Source organism: Aureococcus anophagefferens (genome assembly GCF_000186865.1).
Source record: "Aureococcus anophagefferens unplaced genomic scaffold AURANscaffold_12, whole genome shotgun sequence".
Taxonomy (NCBI): domain Eukaryota; class Pelagophyceae; order Pelagomonadales; family Pelagomonadaceae; genus Aureococcus; species Aureococcus anophagefferens.
Genome location: NW_008705572.1, coordinates 722,548 through 742,682, shown reverse-complemented (window position 1 = coordinate 742,682; position 20,135 = coordinate 722,548). Strand labels below are relative to the sequence as shown.

Below are 20,135 nucleotides of genomic sequence, written 5' to 3'. Positions count from 1 at the left end.
CGGGGCGCCTCGTCGCGCGCCTCGACCACGCCGCGCCCCTCGCCGGCGTCGCCCTGGCGACGCTCGCGCGCGACGCGGGGCCCGCGGTTTGCGCGCGCGCGGGCGCGGCCGCGGGCGCGCGCGCGGGCGCGGCCGCCGTCGCGGGCGTCGCCGCGGCGCCCGAGGGCCACTCCGACGACGACGAGGCCGGCGACGACGGCGACGACGCGTCGCGGGTCGCCGCGGCCGCGGAGTCCGCGCGCGAAAAGCCCGCGCCACTCTTCGCGGCGGCCGCCGCCGCGCGCGACGCGGTCGCCGGCGGCGCGCCCCTCTTCCCCGCGGCGGCGCTGGCGGCGCTCCTGGACCCGGCGCGCGCGGATCTCGCGGCGGAGGCGTGCGACGCGGCGCCGGGCCGCGTGGCGGGCGACCCGGGGGAAGCGGGCGCGGCGGCGCTCGCCGCGCTCCGCGCGGACCGCGTCGCCTGGTTCGCGCCCGCGCGCCTGCTGCGCGCCTGCGTCGAGGCCTGCGCCCAGGCCGCGGCGCGCCTCGCGGCGCGGCCCGGCGGCGCGGGCGACGCGCGCGGCCGGTCCGCGAGCCGGTCCGCGGCGCTCCTCTACGTCGCCGCGGGCCGCGCCAAGCCCACGCTCGCGTCCCTCGCGCGGTCCGAGGCGTCGCGGGGCAGCGGCGCGGGCGCGGCGGCGGCGGCGAAGCTCGGGAAGCTGCTGGCCTTCGACTTCGGGACGCCGCGGGGCCGGACGGCCGCGCGGAAGAACGCGTACGCGCTGCTCGCGAAGCACGACTACGCCATGGCCGCCGCCTGCTTCCTGTTGGCGGAGCCGCCCTTTGTTTTGGACGCCGCGCGCGTCGCCCTGGACAAGCTGCGGGACCCGGACCTGGCGCTCGCGCTCGCGCGGCTATCGGACGACCGGGCGGCGCCGGACGGTGGCGACGCGCTGCGCTGCGGGCGATGGGCGCGCCGCGTGCTCCGCAAGCTCCTGCTGCCGGCCTTCCTGCGGGACGGGGACCACGCGCTCGCGGCGGCGGCGATGGTCTGGCTCGGGCGCGTCCGCGGCGCGCGCGCGGCGCTCGTCGCGCTCGCGGACGAGAGCGCGCCGCTCGCGCCCGCGGCGCGCCGGCCGCGGGCCCTCGACCACTTCCGGCGCACGCACGCGGCCTTCGCGGCGCCGGCGCTCCTCGCGCGCCTCGGCGCGCGCGGCGCGCCGGCCGCGCGCCGCGCGGCGCTCGCCGCGGCGACGGCGGCCGCGCTCCGCGCGACGCCCGAGGCCGCGCTCCGCGTCCTCGCCGCCGACGACGGCGCGGGCGACGACGCGGAGCGCGTCTTCGTGGCGCGCGTCGAGGCGGCGAAACGGCCGGCCGCGGCGCCCGCGGCGCCGGCGCCCGCGGCCGCGCCGTCGATGCTCGACGGCTTCGACGCCGCGCCGCAACAACGGAGAGCCCCGCCGTCGATGCTCGACGGTTTCGACGCCGCGCCGCAACGGCCGCCGGCGGCCGCGCCGTCGATGCTCGACGGTTTCGACGCCGCGCCGCAACGGCCGCCGGCGGCCGCGCCGTCGATGCTCGACGGCTTCGACGCCGCGCCGCAACAACGGAGAGCCCCGCCGTCGATGCTCGACGGTTTCGACGCCGCGCCGCAACGGCCGCCGGCGGCCGCGCCGTCGATGCTCGACGGTTTCGACGCCGCGCCGCAACGGAGAGCCCCGCCGTCGATGCTCGACGGTTTCGACGCCGCGCCGCAACGGCCGCCGGCGGCCGCGCCGTCGATGCTCGACGGCTTTGATGCCGCGCCGCAAAGGCCAAAGGCGCCGCCGTCGATGCTCGACGGCTTCGACGCCGCGCCGCAACGGAGAGCCCCGCCGTCGATGCTCGACGGTTTCGACGCCGCGCCGCAACAGAGAGCCCCGCCGTCGATGCTCGACGGTTTCGACGCCGCGCCGCAACGACCACCGGCCCCGCCGTCGATGCTCGACGGCTTCGACGCCGCGCCCCAGAGACGAGCCCCGCCGTCGATGCTCGACGGCTTCGACGCCGCGCCGCCGGGGCGGGAGCCGCCGGCCGCGGAGGCGGCCGCGGCGGCCGCGGACGACGAGTCGGGCGAGTCGAGCGGCGACGAGTCCGACACGCCGCCGGACGGGAACGAGGTCCTGGCGCTCGAGCTGCTGACGGCGGCGGCGGCCCTGGGCGCGGCGGCGCGGCGCCTCGCGCGCGACGCCGCGCGCGCGGCGCGGTCCGCGGGCTGCCGCGGCGCGGACGCGGCGGCCGTCGCCGCGCTCGCCGCGGACGCGGCGGCCTTCTGCGACACCTTCGGCGTGCCGCGGCGCGCGCTCCGCGACGCGGCGCTCGCCGGCGTCCTCGGTCGGCGGCGGCCGCTGACGGCCGCGTGCTTCGTCGCGGCCGCGTGCGCGCGGGACGCGGGCGCCGCGCGCGCGGCCGCGCGCGGCTTCCTCGTCGGCGCGAGCCGCGGCGGCCTGCGCCACGCGCGCCTGCCATCGGGCGCCGCGCCGCGGCGCGACGTCGGCGCGGACGCGGCGGACCTCGGCGAGGACCTGCGGGCCGCGGCCGCGCTGAGCTGCGGCGCGGCCGTCGGCGCTCCGGGCGGCGAGTGCGAGATCGCGGTCGTCGAGGAGTCCGCGGCGGCCTTCGAGGACCGCGAGCGGCGCCGGGCGGCGGCGGTCGTGCCCGCGCACGCCCTCGAGGGCTTCGCGGACGCGTCGGCGCTGCGCCACGCCGCCGCGGCGTGCCGCTGCGCGGCGCTGTGCTGCGCGCCCGAGCGGCGCGCGACGGCGCTCGGCCTGCTCCTGCGGCACCCGCCGGCGCCGCGGCACAAGGTCGCGGCCCCCCCGCCCGCGCCGGCGACGCCGGCGAAGACGCCCAGGTGCGCGGCGAACGCGCTGACCATCGCGCGGCGCTTCGGCGACGACGGCGGCTGGGACCGGCTCGAGGCGCTCGACCGCCGCGGCGCGGAGCGCGCGCTCGCCGGCGGCGCTTTGGGCGCCTTCGTGCTGCGGCCCCAGCAGCAGTCCGCGAAGCGCGGCGGCTCCGACGAGTCCGCGGCCATCGCGATCTCCTTCGTCGCCGCGGCGCCGGACGCGACGCCGCCGACTTCGCCCGCGCGCGCGGCGGCCGACGCCGCGCCCGCGACCTGCGTGCAGCACGCCATCATCCGCGTCTCCGCCGAGGGCGGCGGCCTGCGCTACACGTCGGGCAAGCTCGGCCCGCGGCCGTCGCTCCTCGCGATGCTCGCGGAGATCAGCGACCGCCTCGAGCCCCACGGCCTCGCGCTCGGCGCCGCGGCGGCGCCCGCGCCCGCGGCCGGCGGCCCGCGCGCCGGCGCGCCGTCGGACTGGCCCAACGCGTCCCTCGACGGCGCGCTGCCGCCGCGGAGCGACCTGCCGTCGTCGCTGCCGTCGAACCGGAGCCTGGCGAGCCGCGACCGCGCGGCGGCGGCCGACGACGGCTGGGCGCCGGGCCGCTGGTGGGCGGCGGCCGCGCGCGACGCCGCGGCCCTCGACGTCCTCGCCGCGGCGGCGCTGCTCCAGCAGCTCGGCGCGCTCTGCGCGCCCGCGGGGGCCGCGGCCGCGCCGCGCGCGCCGCGCCGCGCGGCCGCGGCCGCGCGCGTCTTCGACGCCGCGGGCGCGGGCGGCGCCGACTCGGCGGCCGATGGCGCGCCGCCCTTCTGCGCCGCCCTCGAGCGCCGCGGCGTCGCCCTCACGCGGCGGCTCCTGAGCCAGCTCACGCCGGGGCTCCGCGACGCCGCGCGCGGCGGCCGCGGCCGCGGCGGCCCCGCGGAGGGCGACGGCGCCGGCGACGGCCACGTGCTCGCCCAGCTCCTGCACCCGCGGAGCGGCGTGACCCTGACGCCGCCGCGGCTGCCGACCTGGGGCGGCGCGGCGTCGCGGGGCACCTTGGTGAGCGCGTGCTTCTCGCCCGACGCGGCCGCGGCGTGGCTCGTGGACCACGCGCACGACGGCGACCGCGCCGCCGCTCTGGGCCGACTCGAGCACTGGCAGGACGCGCGCGTCGTCGCCGCCGTCGCGCCCGTGGGCGCCGGCGAGCCCGCGAGGAAGGACGACCGGGCCCGCGGCGCGTCGCCCAAGGCCGAGGCCGGCGGCGACCGCCAGCTGCGCTTCATCGACGCCTGGGAGGTCGAGCCCATCGACGACGACGACATGGGCGCGTCGCTGCTGCGGACGTCGGCCCTGGGCCGCCGCTGGTACGCGCCCATCTCCGCGGGGCTCCGGGGCGACGACGACGACGCGCCGCCGCGGCCGCCGGGCGGCGGCGGCGGCCTCATCCTGCGCGAGGAGCGGCCCCTGGGCGCGGCGCTGCGGCGCGACGCCTGGGTCGCCGGCGCCGTCGCCGCGTCGCGGCCGCCCGCGAGCCGCCACGGCGACGACGAGCGCGACGACGCGTCGCTCGGCGCCGCGTGCCGCGCGTGGCCCCCGCCGCCGGCGGCGTCGGCGCGCGACGGCGAGGCCGCCGACGGCGCGAGCCCCTTCCGCTGCCGCCTGCGGCGCTACCTCCACCGCAACGCGTGGTACCGCCGCGCGGGCATGGCGCACCGGTTCCTCGCGCTCGTGCAGGTCGACCTCGTCGCGCTGGAGAACCTCGAGGGCAGCCTCGGCGGCGGCGGCGACGCGCCGGGGGCGAAGCCCGTGGCCGCGGCGCCGCCCGACGCCCACGCGGTGCTGCGGCTCAAGCACGCGCGGCCGCCGGGCGGCGGGCCGAGCCCGCCGCTGTCGGAGCGGCTGCGGACGCGCGACTCGGCCGTCGCGCGCGCGCCGCCGCGGAGCGCCGCCGTCGGCGGCGGCGCGTCCTGGGGCGTCGGCGCCGCTTTTCGGTTTGCGCTGCCCGACGAGGTGCTCCCGCCCGAGGCGGCCGACGAGCCGCCGGCGGAGCGCGCGCGGTCGTCGACGGACCTCGCGTCGCCGCGCCGGCCGGGCGCGCCGCGGCTCCCGACGCGGGGGCCGCCCCAGGTCGTCCACGTCTGCGTCTACCAGCGCGTGTCGTCGCCCCTCGCGGCGCTCGGCCTCGCGCCGAACGAGTCCTACCTCGGCGACGTCGAGGTGCCGCTCTCCGCGCTCACGGACGACGAGCCCCTGGTCCAGTGGCTGCCCCTGCGCAGCCCGGGGGGCTCGGGCGCGTCCTGGTTCGTGCGCATCCGCATCAGCCTGCGCTTCCTCCTCGTGGCCATGGCGCACGATCCGGACGCGAAGCGGCCGCCGCCGCAGCAGACGCCGGAGCCCCGGACCCAGCGGCTCACGTCGTCCTTCTCGGACCTCGGCGACGCCATCTCCGACGCCGCGAGCGAGGCCTAAGGCGGCGTTCGAAATGCACAACCTTCTTTTGGCGGGCCGTCCGGGGAGCGGGCCCTAGGGCGCTTTCTTACAGTAGGCGCCGAAGTCGCGCCGGTCCCTCGGCAGCCCGAGGTCGCAGACGCGGCGCCGGTCCGGCCGCCAGTCGCGGCCGCTCACGGGGCTCCGGTCCGGGTGGGCGCCGAGCTTGTCGAAGATCTCGTAGTCCATGGCGTAGGCTTTGCGGATCTTCGCGACGACGTCCGGCGTGAGGTACGCGGCCTTGCGGCGGTCGCTGTTCGTGTGGTGCTTCGCGGACCGCGCGAACATCTCGTCGCGCAGGGGCGGCGGCGCGCCCGGCGTCGGCTTGATGCGCTCCCGGCGGTCCCGGGCGGCCCAGCCGTGGGCGCCGTGGTTCTCCCAGAGGCCCGCGGCGCGGAGCCACGTCTCCGCGTGCTCGCGGAGCGACTCGTAGCGCCCGACGAAGGCGTAGGCCGGGAGGAACTTCTCGAGGCTGCAGGTGAAGCGCTGGGGCTTCCAGTGGGCGTTCGTGCCCATGTGGAGCCCCTCGGGCCGGCGCTTGTCCGTGTTCGGGTCCGCGATCGCGTCGACGAACGCCGTCCAGTTCATCTTCCGCCCGAAGTGGCGGAGCCCGTAGTCGCCGTGGACGCCCCGGCTCGGCGAGTCGAGGAACTTGTCGAGGAAGGCGCTGAGCAGGCGCGTCGCCGGGTCGCGGAAGAAGGCGACCTTGGTCCAGTTCGGGTCGTTGAGGATCGCCGCCGCGCGGTCGCGGCCGAGCGTCATGACCGTCGGCGCGTTCGACCGGAAGTGGGGCTCCGTCCACCAGCGCGCGTCGCCGCGGAGCCGATAAATTAAACGGATGAACTCCGTGCACGCGACCTTGGGGATGGCGCAGAACGCCACGCGGTGCGACTCGTCGTAGTACATCATCCGCGTCGCCGGCCGGAACTCGCCCGGCCCGAGCTCGATGTCCGTCGCCGCCTGCGGCCGCAGCGAGAAGGACTCGGCGCGCCGCCGCCGGGCCTCGGCCTCGAGCAGCTCGCCCTCGCTGAGCGCCTGCGTCGCCATCTTCTTCGCCTCCTGCTTCGACGCGAGCTCCCACTTCATGCGCTTGATGGACTCGGCGTGCTGCTTCTTCTTCTTCGCCGCGTGCTTGGCGCGGATCTCGACCTGCTCCGGCGTGAGCGCCACCGGCTGGGCGATCGCCGCGCAGGCGACCGCGAGCAGGGCAACCGCTACCCGGGTCGAGCCCATCGGGCTGCCCGATCGCAGTCCCGATCGCGACGCCCAAAAAGTCGACGTTGCGGTGAAACATCTTTTTTTGGTCTTCGGCTCCCGCGCGCGCCTGGAGGCAGCCTCGCAACAGGCAGCCCAGCGCGCCGGGATCCCGCGCCTTTGGCGCCGCTCTTCCCGCCGACCCGCCCCGGAGCGGCGCGCGGCGCTCGCCCCGGCGCGATGAGCGGGTGGATGCAGGACAAGGTGCGGGCCCTCGTGTCGAAGAAGAAGCGGCGCCTCAAAGAGGACGGCTTCGACCTGGACCTCACCTACGTGACCCCGCGCATCATCGCCATGGGCTTTCCCGCGTCGGACTTCGAGGGCGCCTACCGCAACGACATCGACGACGTGCAGCGCTTCTTCGACGCGAAGCACGGCGGCCACTACAAGTTCTACAACCTCTGCAGCGAGCGGACGTACCCGAGCGACCGCTTCCACGGCCAGTTCGTGCGCTTCCCCTTCGACGACCACAACCCGCCGCCGTTGGGCCTCTTCTACTTCTTCTGCAAGGACGTCGAGGCCTACCTCGCCGCGGACCCCGCCAACGTCGTCGCGATCCACTGCAAGGCGGGCAAGGGCCGCACGGGCGTCATGATCTCCGCGTACCTCATGTGGTGCGGCGACTGGCCCGACCCGGACGAGGCCATGAAGTTCTACGGCTTCGCCCGCACGGCGAACCAGAAGGGCGTGACCATCCCGAGCCAGCGGCGCTTCGTCGACTACTTCTCGCGGACGCTCGGGCCCGCCGCGGGCGGCGCGGGCGCCGCGGCCGCGCCGCCACCGGCGGCGGCGGACGCGCCCGAGGAGCCCGCGTCGCCGGGGTCCGTCAAGGACGAGCCCGACGTGCCCTGCATGGCGCCGGACAGCGACACGGACGACGACGGCGACGAGCGCGCGGCGCCGGACGCCGGCGGCGCCGGCGACGCGCGGACGCTCGGCTTCAGCGAGCTCGACGCCTGCATGGAGCGCTTCGACCACCTCTGGGCGGCCACGGGCCGGCCCCACGCGAAGCGGTCCGCGCGCCTCCTCAACCACGAGTGGAACCGCCAGAACCGGCTCCAGCTCGCGCCGGGCGACCGCGGCGCGATCCCGGCGCCGGCCGTGCTCGCGCTCTGCGAGTTCCGGATCCTCAAGGGCAGTTACAGCCACAACCCCATGTCCGGCGGCTTCGCGCCCTCCTTCAAGATCCACTGCGGCGACTGCGAGTACAAGAGCAGCGACCTCCTCGCGCCCGAGAGCCTCGCGAAGAAGTTCAAGCCCGCGCCCGAGGTCGTCATCCCCGTCACGAACGTGCTGCTCACGGACGAGGTCTTCGTCGCCTTCTACAGCAAGGGCGTCTCCGGGTCCAAGTCGAAGCAGTTCTGCTTCTGGTTCCACTGCTCCTTCGTCGACGGCGACCGCCTCGTCATCAAGAAGCAGGACCTCGACAAGGCCTGCAAGGACAAGAGCCACAAGTACGACGACGGGTTCGCCGTGGAGATGCGGTTCAAGCGCCTGCCGAAGGAGCCCTGAAGCCGCCGAATCCCCGGGAACACCCCCGCGCGCCGCGGGCGCCGCCGCTCTCGGACGTTCGGGTCGTCGTGACTCGCCATAACAACCGCCGGCGCGTTCGAACGAACGAACGGGTCTTTGTGGACGTCTTTGTGACTCACTATCATGATAACGACCGCCGGCGCGTCTCCTACCGGCCGGCGACGACGCGCGCGAGGATGGCCGCGTCGTCGCGCGGGAAGCCCGCCTCGACGAGGTCGTCGGCGCTCAGCAGGGCGAGGTCCTCGACGGTCTCGATCTCCTCCGCGCGGAGGTTCGGCGCGTACTGGCCCATGCCGACGGCGCGGAGGAACGCGTCGAGCGCGTCGGGCGCCGGGTCCGGCGGCGCGCCGTCGTCGAAGGCGGCCTCGAACTCGCGCTCCGACGCGTTGGCCCGCTGCTGCGCCTCGTACTCCGCCGCGGACTCGGCGAGCGCGCGCGCGAGCTGGTCCGACTCGGCGCGCGCGAGCGCCTCGGGCCGCATCGCCGGCCGGGCCGCCGGCGGCGCCGCGCGCGGCGCCGCGGCGCGCGGCGGCGCGGACCGCGGACCGCGGGGCGCCGGGCGCGCGCCGTAGGCGCCCGGGTCGCGCACGGGCTGGTGGTTCCGCGCGGCCTTGGACACGTACGCGCTCGGGTTCCGCACGGAGGTCTCGCCCGCGAGCTTCTCGAGGATCTTCGCGCGCGTCGCCGGCTCGAGGGCCGCGAGGGCCGCGCGCGCGTCGGCGTCGAGCGACGGCGGCGTCGGCGGCGGCGCGGGCGGCGCGGCCGGCGCCGCGCCGCGCGCCTTCGCGGGGGGCTTCGGCGGCCGCGCGCGGACCTTGGCGTCGAGCCGCGCGACGTCGACGGCCTTGACGCGGCCGGACTTCGTCGTGCCTAGACCGTACTCGACGGGGTCGCCCGTCGTCATGTCCGCGTGCGTCGTGCCGGGCGCGAGGTCCTCGGCGTAGCAGAAGACGTCCGTCTCGCCGGGGTCGAGCGCGTGCGACTCCGACGGCGTGATGAAGCCGTGCATGTTCTTGCTGTTGAACCACTTGCAGACGCCGCGGTAGCGCGGGCCGCCCGCCGGCGCCGCGGCCGCCGCCGCCGGCTTCGCCCTGCGCGCGGGCTTGTCCGCCTTGCCGGGCTTGTCCGCCTTGGGCTTCCGGGCCTTCGCGCCGCCGTCGACGATCTCCACGGCGACGGCCTTGGGCCGGCCCTTCAGGGTCCCGACGTCGTAGAGCACGCGATCGCCGTCGTTCGCGTATTTCTGAAAAATGTCGCTCCCGTGGACGAAGATGTCCTCGCCGCCGTCGTCGGGCTTGATGAAGCCGTGGCTCTTGGAGAACCAGAGCACCGTGCCCGCGCACTTGTCCGGGTTCGCTGGGCCCATTTCTTTTGGTGCGGTGGGACTTCTCGACGGCGAGACTGGCGGCGGCGATTTGCGCTTTTTTTGGTGCGGTGGGAAGCGCTCGCGGTGCACTTGTCGAGCGAGATGGGCGGCGGCGAGCTCGGGCAGAGAAGAGACAGCGGCAACAAGGCCAACTTGAGGGCAATATAAACTTACAAGCGAGGCGGATCGCAGCTCGCAGGCTGCTACCACCTCGTAAGCACGGCGTGCGACGCAGCGACGCAGCGCAACTTTCTGGTGTTGGGGATCTAAAAGTCATGGTCGACGCGTCGATGATGGACAGCATCATGTGGTACCTGACGGCCGGCCGGGCACCTTTTACCCGACGACCTCGTCGCGCTCTTCACGCTCGACGCGCGGTCGGCGTACCCGTGGCCGCTCTGCTGGGGCAACGCGCTCTGGGGCTACGTCGCCTTCCGGCGGTACCGCGACGCGCTGCCCGCCGGCTCGCGGCCCGGCCCCGGCTTCGCGTACGCGGTCCTGGCCACGTTCGTGTTCTACACGATGCCAGCGAACATCTTCACGAACCTGCTCGTCCTCGGCCGCGCGCCGACGGCGCTCGCGAGCGCGCTCGTGATCCCCGCGCACCTCGCGGCGTGCTGCTTCGTCGAGTTCGTGCCCGGCGCCTTCGCGCTCATGTCGACGACCGTCGTGCACGCGCTCGTCCTCGACTCCATGGGCGTGCTCGACAACGTCACCACGGGCTTCAACATGATGGAGGAGACCCACGGCCTCACGGGCAGCCCCTTCGCCGCGGTGCTCGCGGCCATGTGCGTCAACGTCGCCGGCGGCGTCGCGCGCCACTTCATGGCGCGCGGCTTCGCCGACGGCGCCCGTTCGTTCGACGCGGCCTTCGCCTCGCGCCTCCTCTACTCGCTCGCGACGAACGGCCTCTACTACGCGCTGGCCGTCGGCGCGTGCGTGCCCCAGGCGAGCTACGCGACGATGGCAAAATCCCGGGTTTTCAGTGCCGTGATGGTCGAGGCCAAGTGCCCCCACGCGGACCCGCTCTACGTCGTACTGCCGCTCGTCGCGGTCGTCAAGAACGCGCTGCCCGTCGTCGCCTCCATGCTCAAGCGCAAGCAGGCGTAGGCCCGCGATAAGCACGGTGCTCTTGTATGCTTCACCCAATCTTGCAGCGATGTCGCCTCGAGTTAGGTTCGCGCCCCGCCCCTATTGCTGCTTGCACACGCTCGTCATGTGCATCATGAGGGCCTCGGCGCTCTTCAGCTCCGCGTCGACGACGACGTCGCTTCGCTTCGACAGCATCGTGTGGTACCTGACGGCCGGCGCGGGCACCTTCTACCCGACCTCGCAAAGGACGCCGGAGGCGGCCTCGCCGCCGCCCGGCCGCGCGAACAGAAGCATCCGATGTCGCCGCAGGCGACGACGCCGGTGCCGCCGCGGTCCTTCACTTACGGGTCCACGGCGAGCGAGACGTAGATCGCGGCCGGGAGGAACTTGGCGAGGACGTCGCAGCCGACGAAGCCGAGGCGGACGCGCGCCTCGGACACGAGCCCGAGAGCGCCGGCGAACCAGACGGCCGGGAAGAGGTGCCAGGCGGCGACGAAGAAGGTGCGCATGTGGGCGATGCGGCCGGCGAGCGCGCCGTCGCCGGCGCCCTCCGCGGCCGCGCGCGCGCGGCCCAGGGGCGCGGCGACGCCCCAGCGCAGCAGGCCGTAGAACGCCGCGCACGACGCCGCGGGCCCCGCGCGCGCGGCGCCCGGGACGTGGTCGCCCGCGAAGCTCGCCCAGCACATGGCCTGCGCGCAGCGCAGCGCGGCGACGCGGGCGCGGCGCGCGGGCCCGTCGGGGACCGCGGCCGCGGCCGCGCGCGCGCGCTTCCCGAGCCCCTCGGCGACGTCGCGCTCGACGCAGTAGAGCGCCAGCACCTGGGCGCTCACGGAGGCAGAGGTGGAGCGGCCGCGTCGCCACGGCCGGCAGCCCGGCGCCGAGGGGCGCCGCGCGCGCCGCGCGCGCGAGGCCGCCGCGCTCGAGGCCGTAGTACGCGAGCGTCAGCGCCTGGACGCCCGCGCAGGGCCAGGCGGCCTTGGGCGCGGCGCGCCGCCGCCGCGTCGCCGCGCCGGCGACGCCGAGCTGCGCGAGGCTCTGCGCGAAGAGCGCCGCGAAAAGGGCGCACGGCACCGTCGCCGCCGCCTCGGCGTCGTCGTCCGCGACGCCGCCGTCGCCGCCGAAGCACGCGCCGCCGCCCAGCGCCAGCTGCGCGAGCAGCAGGTAGGCCACGCAGACCGCCGGGCTCAGCGCGCAGGCCGCGGCGCGCGAGAGGCGCGGCCGCGGCGCGACCGCGGCGTAGGCGAGGGCCGCGTTCCAGGCGACCGTCGCGAAGGCGAAGGGCGCGAGCATGGGTGCGGTCTACGAATCGTGGATCTATGCCGCGACGGCCGCCCGGAGCAGCACGGCGCAGGAGCCCAATTGCCAAGCGCATCGTGTGCCCGCAGTTGCGGGCAAGGCCAACGCTGAAGGGCACCGTTGAACCGAGCGACCGAATCCTGCAGCATGCTCTTGCTCTTGGCCTCGTTGCTGGTCATGTTCGCCTCCCAGGCGGTCGTCGAGGGCCTGATTATGGGCTCGCCCCGGCAGGGGCAAAAGTTCATGCCGAAATCGCTGCGTGAAAGCGTGCGGGACGTGCGGCGCTTCGCGTGGGAGATGACCCCTGCCGGCGATGCGGATCCGAACTGGGATCTCGGCGCTCCCGGCGATCCCGACCCGGCGCCGCCCCCGGACGACGCGAGCGATCCGGCGCACGCGGCGGACGCAGCGCCCGTCGACCCGCGGCGCGCGACGCGGCGGCGCCGGCCGGACGCGCCCGTCGGACGGTCGCGCGAGCCCGCGACCCGAGCCCGGTCGGCCCTCCTCGAGGCGGCCTACGCGAAGCGGAGCGCGCGGCACGCGCCGAGCGTGTGGCGCGGCCAGGTCGCCGCCGACCTCTCGGACCCCGCCGCGCGGCGGCTCGCGCTCCGCTACGCCGGCGCCGCCTCCGTCGCCTACCCGCTCCTCGCGTGCCTCGTCATCGGCGTCGGGGGCTGAGATTCCGGTGAGACTAGGCGTAGTAACCCCCCTTTGGAAGGACAAGCGGCGGTGTTGAGGTCCTTGTTGAAGTGCGCCCGCGGTCTAAGCCCTGGCGGAGCATAACTTGCAATTAAGAATGTAGCTTACTCGCGATAAACACGGTGCTTCAGGACTAGTATGCTTCACCCAATCTTGCAGCGATGTCGCCTCGAGTTAGGTTCGCGCCCCGCCCCTATTGCTGCTTGCACACGCTCGTCATGTGCATCATGAGGGCCTCGGCGCTCTTCAGCTCCGCGTCGACGTCGCTTCGCTTCGCCTCGGGCAGCGACGGCGCCTTGCGGCAGGCCTTGAAGGCCGCGATGGCCTGCTCGAGGCGCTCGGACATGGCGAGGCTCGGCGGCTTGTTCCGCGCCATCTTGAGCAGCGCCTGGCCCCGGTACCAGTGGCCCTTCCACCAGCACACGTCGGCCGCGACGGACTCGGCCGCGTTGTGCGCCGCGGCGACGAACTTGTCCTCGGCGAGCTGCGCGGCGGCGAGGTTCGACAGCAGCTTCGCCTACGGAGCGCGACGTCGACGAGGTCTCGTCGTTTCCCCGCCCCAAATCTCTCGAACATCGTCGCGGCCACAGGACGCTGAGCTTCGCGTCGGGCTGGCGCGCGGCCTTGAGGTGCTTCGCGGCCTTGCCCCAGGCCTTGGCGGCGTCGCCGTAGGCCTTGTCCTTGAACCGCGCCGCGCCCTCGGCGCGCAGCGTCGCGACGAGGTCCGCGTCGAGGGGCGCCGCCTCGCCCTCGTCGCTGTCGCTGTCGCTGTCCGCCCGCGCGGGCTTCTTCGCCGGCGTCGCCGGCGACGCGGGCGACGCGGGCGCGGGCGCGGGCGCGCGCCGCGCGCGGATCTCGTCCTCCTCGAGGCGCGCGGCGGCGCCGCGGGCCGCGGCGGCGAGCGCCTTGAGGTGTGCAGGCGTGCAGCCGCCCGCGGGGGCGCCGCTGCCCACGGCCTCGAGCTTCAAGCGCAGCGCCTCGACATCTTCGTCGAGGGCGGGAGGTACGACCATTATCGGTTGGCAGCCCTGTACGAACGGTGGGTAAAGCGAGCTACTTGACGCGCGCCTAATTGGGCTGCCCAGAAGGTGGCCACGATGCGCGGGCTTCTCGCCGCCCTGGTGGCCGGCGTCTCGTCGGCGTCGCTGCTCATGAACTACGAGGCGGATTCCCACGGTGCCGCCTCGCGACCCCGCCGCCGGCGCCCGGAACCCCCGCGCGCGCAGGCACCTACGTGGCCCTCGTGTGCCCCGACAACACGACGACGGCCCCCTGCCAGCTCAACGCGCACGTCATCGTACCTCTCCCCCGCGTCCAAAAGTGCGGTTCCGCCGTCGCACCCGGCCCGCTCGCAGGCCATGATCGGGCCCGAGTCGATCCTCCACGGGCTCCGCGTCGGCGGCAGCTTCGAGCTCGACGGCTCGGGCGTCTGGGAGCCCCTGGCCGTCGAGACGGAGTACATGACCTGGAACGCGTCGTCGCCGCGCGTGTCGACGGGCCGCATCTCCAAGCAGTACAAGGGCTGGCTCCAGGCCGAGACCTACGCGCGGCCCGAAAAATTCTGCGCCAAGCTCTGGGCGCTCGACGCCGTCACGGGCGACTACGCGGACCTCGAGGAGACGTGCCTCGACGTCGCCCTCGAGGCGCCGAGCGTGCCCCAGCGGCCCGCGCTCGAGGCCCACGTGAACCACTACGCCCTGTCCTACTACTGCGAGGACGACGACTGCGTGCTCGACGGCCACATGATCGTCTCGACCTACGCGACGGACCCGACGCACCCCGTCTTCGGCGGCGGCGCCGTGTCCCTCGACGGCGGGAAGACCTTCACGTCCCGGGGCGTCCGCGTGCTCAACCAGGCGAAGCCGAGCCACTCGAACGTCTACGACGAGGTTCTAGGGCCGCGGGTCCAGGTCTCCTACGAGCGCCGCGGCGCGCGCGCCGACGTCCCGCCCAGCGTCTGCTTCACGCTCTGGGTCGCCGACGCGACGACCCACGAGCTCGTCGACGTCCTCGACAACGACGCCGGCGAGCCCCTGCCGCCGCCGGCGAGCCCGGGCGTCTTCTGCTACGCGCCCTACCTCATCGAGTAGGCCGTCGACCTTATTAACGCCTAAGGACCCCCTACTTGGCGACGACGACGTTGAGGATCTTGCCCGGGACGTATATGACCTTCTTGATGTCCTTGCCGTCCGTGAACTTGGCGACGGCGGCGTCGCCGAGGCCGAGGGCCCGCGCCTCGTCCTCCGGCGCGTCGGGCGCGAGCTCGATCGTCGCCCTCACCTTGCCGTTGACCTGGACGGCCATGGTCACGGTGGCGTCGACGCACTTGGCCTCGTCCCACTCGACCCAGGGCGCGTACGCGAGGGACTCAGCGTGGCCGAGGAGCCGCCAGCACTCCTCGCCGAGGTGCGGCGCGAAGGGGCTCACCATCAAGGCGAGCTTCTCGCACGCGTCCGCGGGCGGCGTCTCGAGGCCGGAGAGCTTCGTCGCTAGGACCATGAGCGCGGAGATGGCCGTGTTGAAGCCGAGGGCGTCGATGTCGCCCGTGACCTTGCGCATGGTCTTGTGGAGCAGCGCGTCCGTTTCCTGGTCGAGCGGCGGCGCGTCCGCGGACGCCTTGGCGCACGCGGCGTAGACGCGGTCCCGGAAGCGCACGACGCCCGACACCTGGGCCGTCTGCCAGGGCTTGACGGCCTCGAGCGGCCCCATGAACATCTCGTAGAGCCGCAGCGCGTCCGCGCCGTGCTCGCCGATGACCTCGTCCGGGTTCACGACGTTGCCCCGCGACTTGGACATCTTCTCGCCGTCGGACCCGAGGATGAGGCCCTGGTGCACGAGCTTCGCGAAGGGCTCCTCGTGCGTCGTCGCGCCGATGTCGTAGAGCACCTTGTGCCAGAACCGCGCGTAGAGCAGGTGGAGCACCGCGTGCTCCGCGCCGCCGACGTAGAGGTCCACGGGCAGCCAGGACTTGTCCGCGGCGTCGCCGATCATCTTTTCGTCGTTGGCGTTGTCCGCGTAGCGCATGTAGTACCAGCAGGAGCCGGCCCACTGGGGCATCGTGTTCGTCTCGCGCGCGCGCCAGCGGCCGTCCTCGACGTAGAAGCGCCAGTCCTTGACGCGCGCGAGGCACCCGGCCGGGTCGTCGCCGGGCGCGTAGTCGTCCGTCTCCGGCAGCTTCAGGGGCAGCTCGCCCTCGGGCACGGGCGCGGGGTTCGCGTAGTCCACCACGAACGCCTCGTCGGCCGCGGTCCGCGGGTCGACGGCGCCGTCCGCTTGCAACGGCGCGCCGTCGCCGTCGAGCACGGGGAAGGTGATGGGGATGGGCTCGCCCCAGTAGCGCTGGCGGCTGAAGACCCAGTCGCGGAGCTTGTAGGTCACCTGCGTGCCGCCCGCGTCCTGTTGATCGAGATCGTACGTCACGGCCTTCTTGGCCTTGGCCGTCTTCAGGCCGTCGTACTTCTCGCCGGAATTCACGGCGACGCCCGACCCGACGAAGGGCAGCTCGTCCTCGGCGCCGGCCTTGGACTCGACGACGACCTTGACGGGCAGGTCGAAGGCCTCGGCGAACGCGAAGTCGCGCGCGTCGTGCGCGGGCACGGCCATCACGGCGCCCGTGCCGTAGGCGCCGAGCACGTAGTCCGCGACCCAGAGGGGCAGGGCCTCGCCCGTGAGCGGGTGGACGACCGAGCTCCCCGTGGGCACGCCCGTCTTCTCCGACGTCGCCGTCCGATCCAGATCCGACTTCCGCGCCGCCGCGGCGACGTACGCGTCGACGGCCTCCCGGTTCGAGTCCGACAGGCGCGCCACGAGGGGGTGCTCCGGCGCCAGGCACACGTAGGTCGCGCCCATGAGCGTGTCCGGCCGCGTCGTGAAGACCTCGACGGTCTCGTCCTCCAAGCCCTGGACCCGGAACTTCACCGCGGCGCCCTCGGACCGGCCGATCCACTCGCGCTGGGACCGCAGGGTCCCCGCGGGCCAGTCGAGGTCGTCGAGGCCGTCGAGCAGCTTGTCCGCGTAGTCCGTGATCTTGAGCACCCACTGGCGCAGCGGCGCGCGGACGACGGGGTGCGACCCGCGCTCGCTGAGGCCGTCGATGATCTCCTCGTTCGCGAGGACCGTGCCCAGGGCCGGGCACCAGTTCACGGGCACCTCCTTCTGCTCCGCGAGGCCCACCTTGAAGAGCTGGAGGAAGATCCACTGCGTCCAGCGCACGTAGTCGGGGTCCGTCGTCGACAGCTCCCGGTCCCAGTCGTACGAGAGGCCGAGCGACTTGAGCTGGCGCTTGAAGGTGCCGATGTTCGTCAGGGTCGTCTCCCGCGGGTGCGTGCCCGTGTTGATGGCGTGCTGCTCCGCCGGCAGGCCGAAGGCGTCCCAGCCCATGGGGTGGAGCACGTCGTAGCCGCGCATGCGCCAGTAGCGGCTCATGATGTCCGTCGCCGTGTAGCCCTCCGGGTGGCCCACGTGCAGGCCGGACCCGCTCGGGTAGGGGAACATGTCGAGCACGTACTTCTTCTCGCGGCCCTCGCGCCGCTCGCTCGCGAAGGTCTTCTCGTCGTCCCAGCGCGCCTGCCACCGCGCCTCGACCTCGGCGACGTCGTAGGCCGCCGGACGCCGCGTCGCCAAGCCGCGCGCCAGCGATCGCGGCCGCGCCGCGGGCCGCAGGGCTCGCGCGCCTGCAAGGAGAGCGAGGAACACCATCATGCTCTCAGCACCTGCGGCCTTGCACAGGCGACGGCGGATTGAGTCAAGCGTGGAGCCCAGGTTCAACGCAGGTCAATCAAGGTTTTGTCGTCACGTTCGGCTAGGCTTGCGCGATATGAGCTGAGCATTCCCATTCCCATTGGATGTAGAATTATGGGCTGCCAGGCCAGCGCGCATGCCGAATTTAAGTTCCGCGCGGGCGACCGCGTCGAGGCGCGGTTCCGCGGCCGCGCCAAGCGCTTCCCGGCCACCATCGCGAAGGCCCGCAACGACGGGACCTACGACGTGCGCTACGACGACGGCGTGCTCGAGAACCGCGTCAGCGAGGACTTCATCCTCGAGAGCAAGGAGACGAAGAAGAAATTTAAACGGGGTCACACTCAGTTTAACGAAGCACTCCTAAGGAAGCCCATCCATCCCTTTGAAGTGTTCAAGTTCTGCGACCGGAGCGCCGGCGGGAGCGGCAGGATCTGTTGGGAAGATTTCGCGGCGGTCTGCCCTTTGCTCGGCGAGCCTCCGTCGCTCGACGTCTTCAAAGCGGCCGACACGAATCACGATGGCTTCGTGGATTACGAGGAATTTGAAGCGATGCTCAGAGCGGGAACGTGCTTCGGGAGGCCGATCCGAGTCGATTTTATCCTCATCAAGCAGGGCGACCACCTCAAAGCCGCCGCGTCCAAGGGCGCTTCGACGAAAGCCGCCGACTGGAACGACGCCGCCGGGAACAAGTGCTTCCAGGCCAATGACTTCGACGGCGCCATCGCCCACTACACGACGGCCATCGGCCTCGATAGCAAGAAGAGCACCCACTACAGCCTTCGCGCGGCGGCCTTCACGAGCAAGGGCGACCCGGTCAAGGCCCTCGCCGACGCAGAGAAGTGCATCGAGCTGAGCCCGACCTGGCCCAAGGGCTACTTGCGCAAGGGCGCGGCGCTGCACGCGATGGGGAGGTACGACGATGCCTACGCCGCGTACCAGGCGGGCATGAAGGTGGCGCCCGGCCACCGCGACGCCGAGTTGGCGCAGGGGATACGCGACGCGTGCAAGGCCAGGAGCGAGGCCGACTCCGCGGCGAACAGCCTCTACGAGCCCGCCGTCGAAGTGGGCGCGAAGCCGACGGAGCTGGCCACGGAGTCAGAGCTGCGGGCCCAGCTGTTCGGCCTGGCTCAGAGCGAGGCCGACGCCGCGGCGAGCAACCTCTACGAGCCCGCCGTCGAAGTGGGCGCGAAGCCGACGGAGCTGGCCAAGGAGTCCGAGCTCTCCGCACAACCGGGGGTGGTACGAGCTGAGGTCGTCAGCGTGCAACCGCCGACGGCGACGGTGATTCACAGCGTGCAACCGCCGACGGCGACGGTGATCCACAGCGCGGGGACGCCGACGATCGTCGAGACCTGCGACGTCCTTCGTCGCCAGCTCGGCCTCGCGGAAGCGCCGGTCTGCGCCACCCTCGCGGCCGCGTGCCAGGCGCTGGGCGTGCCGCAAGGGGGATCCATCGGAGAGCAGGCGGACCGCTGCCGCGCGGCGCTCGGCCGCTGACGCGCGCTTACCTAGCTGGCCCCTAGACCGAGAATTAGCGGTGTGGGGCCTCGATCTGCTCGGGGGCGAGGCCAGGCATGCGAGCACATCCCCCCGCCGGCGACCCCGCGCGCCGCGCGTCCGCCCGCGAATCGGCACTGTATGGAGTTCCCGGCGGGCGCGGCGGAGCGGCGGGAGGCGGAGGACCGGCGGTGCTCGACGCCAGACGCGGGGCGAGGCGAGGCGAGCTAGGCCGCGGCGGGCGGCGGCGGCGGCGCGCCCGCGGCGCCGGCGGCGGGCGGCGCGGGCGCGGGCGGCGCGATCGTCGCGGCGGCCATCTCGGCGACGGGCGGCGGCGGCGCGGCGGCCGGCGCGGCCGGCGGCGCGGCGGGCGGCGGGGGCTGCGTGTTGGCCTCCATCTCGAGGTGGGCCTGCTCCGCGGCCTCGAGCGACGTGTTGAAGTCGAAGGACATCATGCCGCCCGAGGAGTTGCCGAAGTTGCCGCCGTTCTGCGACGGGAGCGACGACCGCGACCCGGGCGCCGTGATCGCGCAGACCTGGTCCGCGCCGCCGTTGGGGAACCAGGGCTCGGCCTGCTCCGCGTCGGGCACGTAGGACCAGTTCTTGCCCGTCTTCGCCTCGTCGTTGAAGTCGAAGAGGCCCCACCACAGGTTGATGGCGGGGTCCAGGTTCGCCGCGGCCATGTGGGCCGCCTGCTCCGCGTAGCCGCCCCTGAAGGGCGCGAACTTCATGCCCGTCGACGTCTCGATGATGGGCTCCGTCTGCGCGTAGAGGTAGAACGTGCAGTTGACGCAGTCGCGCGTCCGCAGCTGCTTGCACGCGAGGTAGAAGACGGAGTCGCTGCAGTTGCGCACGAAGACGGCCTCGCTCGACGCGCCCACGAAGACCTTGCAGCTCTTCAGCACGTCGATCTGCACCTGGTCGCACCGGTCCGCGACGACGAGCTCGCAGCCCTCGCAGTCCGCCATGTCGAAGGGCTGGCCGTCGATGGCGCCCGGCGGCTTGGCCAGCTTCTCGCCCTTCTTGTCCGTGAACGTGTACTTGAGCTTGAACTCGTACCTGCGACGCGTACGATGGGCGTCGCACGGGGGCAGCCGGGCGGGGCAGCCGCGGGCGGGAAGGCGCGGGGGCCGCCACGCACTTCTTGACCTTGTACTTCTTGTCGAAGACGGTCCCGTCGCTCGCGACGAACTGCGGTTTCTCCGCGTCGGCCATGGTGGTCCTGGTGCTCGAGGCCGCGGACGAGTTTGTAAGTGAGAGCAACGAGATCAACGTGCCGATGGTGAACCGCCTGGGTAGCCCCAGTTGGCTCTGGAGTTCTTAAT

The 20,135-nt window shown here is 74.0% G+C and overlaps 5 protein-coding genes across 5 annotated transcripts in view; 2 read left to right on the top strand and 3 right to left on the bottom strand.

The window, feature by feature from the left end:
• AURANDRAFT_64935 (hypothetical protein) overlaps positions 1-5,315 on the top strand; it is a gene marked incomplete at both ends in the record, with an annotated part of 7,655 nt that extends 2,340 nt beyond the window's left edge. The window contains one exon of the mRNA XM_009039792.1: positions 186-5,315. Within this exon, the coding sequence (XP_009038040.1) occupies positions 186-5,315 (5,130 nt within the window). The remainder of the gene's footprint in view (positions 1-185) is intronic.
• A 1,464-nt stretch (positions 5,316-6,779) lies between these two features.
• On the top strand, positions 6,780-7,316 carry AURANDRAFT_28007 (hypothetical protein; the record flags this gene model as incomplete). Its single annotated transcript, XM_009039793.1, has 1 exon — positions 6,780-7,316. A coding segment is annotated over one exon (537 nt), but the record flags the coding sequence as incomplete, so codon positions are not given.
• AURANDRAFT_64934 (hypothetical protein) lies at positions 7,307-13,586 on the bottom strand (the record flags this gene model as incomplete). Its single annotated transcript, XM_009039645.1, has 7 exons — positions 7,307-7,565; positions 8,273-9,462; positions 10,696-10,783; positions 10,924-11,396; positions 11,440-11,877; positions 12,785-13,090; positions 13,167-13,586. The coding sequence occupies 7 exons, from the start codon at positions 13,584-13,586 to the stop codon at positions 7,307-7,309; spliced, it is 3,174 nt and encodes a 1,057-aa protein (XP_009037893.1).
• Positions 13,587-14,694: 1,108 nt separating this feature from the next.
• On the bottom strand, positions 14,695-17,274 carry AURANDRAFT_64933 (hypothetical protein; the record flags this gene model as incomplete). The annotated part of the gene is made up of 1 exon (XM_009039644.1): positions 14,695-17,274. One exon carries the CDS (start codon positions 17,272-17,274, stop codon positions 14,695-14,697), a length of 2,580 nt encoding a protein of 859 aa, XP_009037892.1.
• Positions 17,275-19,037: 1,763 nt separating this feature from the next.
• AURANDRAFT_64932 (hypothetical protein) lies at positions 19,038-20,025 on the bottom strand (the record flags this gene model as incomplete). The annotated part of the gene is made up of 2 exons (XM_009039643.1): positions 19,038-19,869; positions 19,952-20,025. 2 exons carry the CDS (start codon positions 20,023-20,025, stop codon positions 19,038-19,040), a joined length of 906 nt encoding a protein of 301 aa, XP_009037891.1.
• Positions 20,026-20,135: the final 110 nt, after the last annotated feature.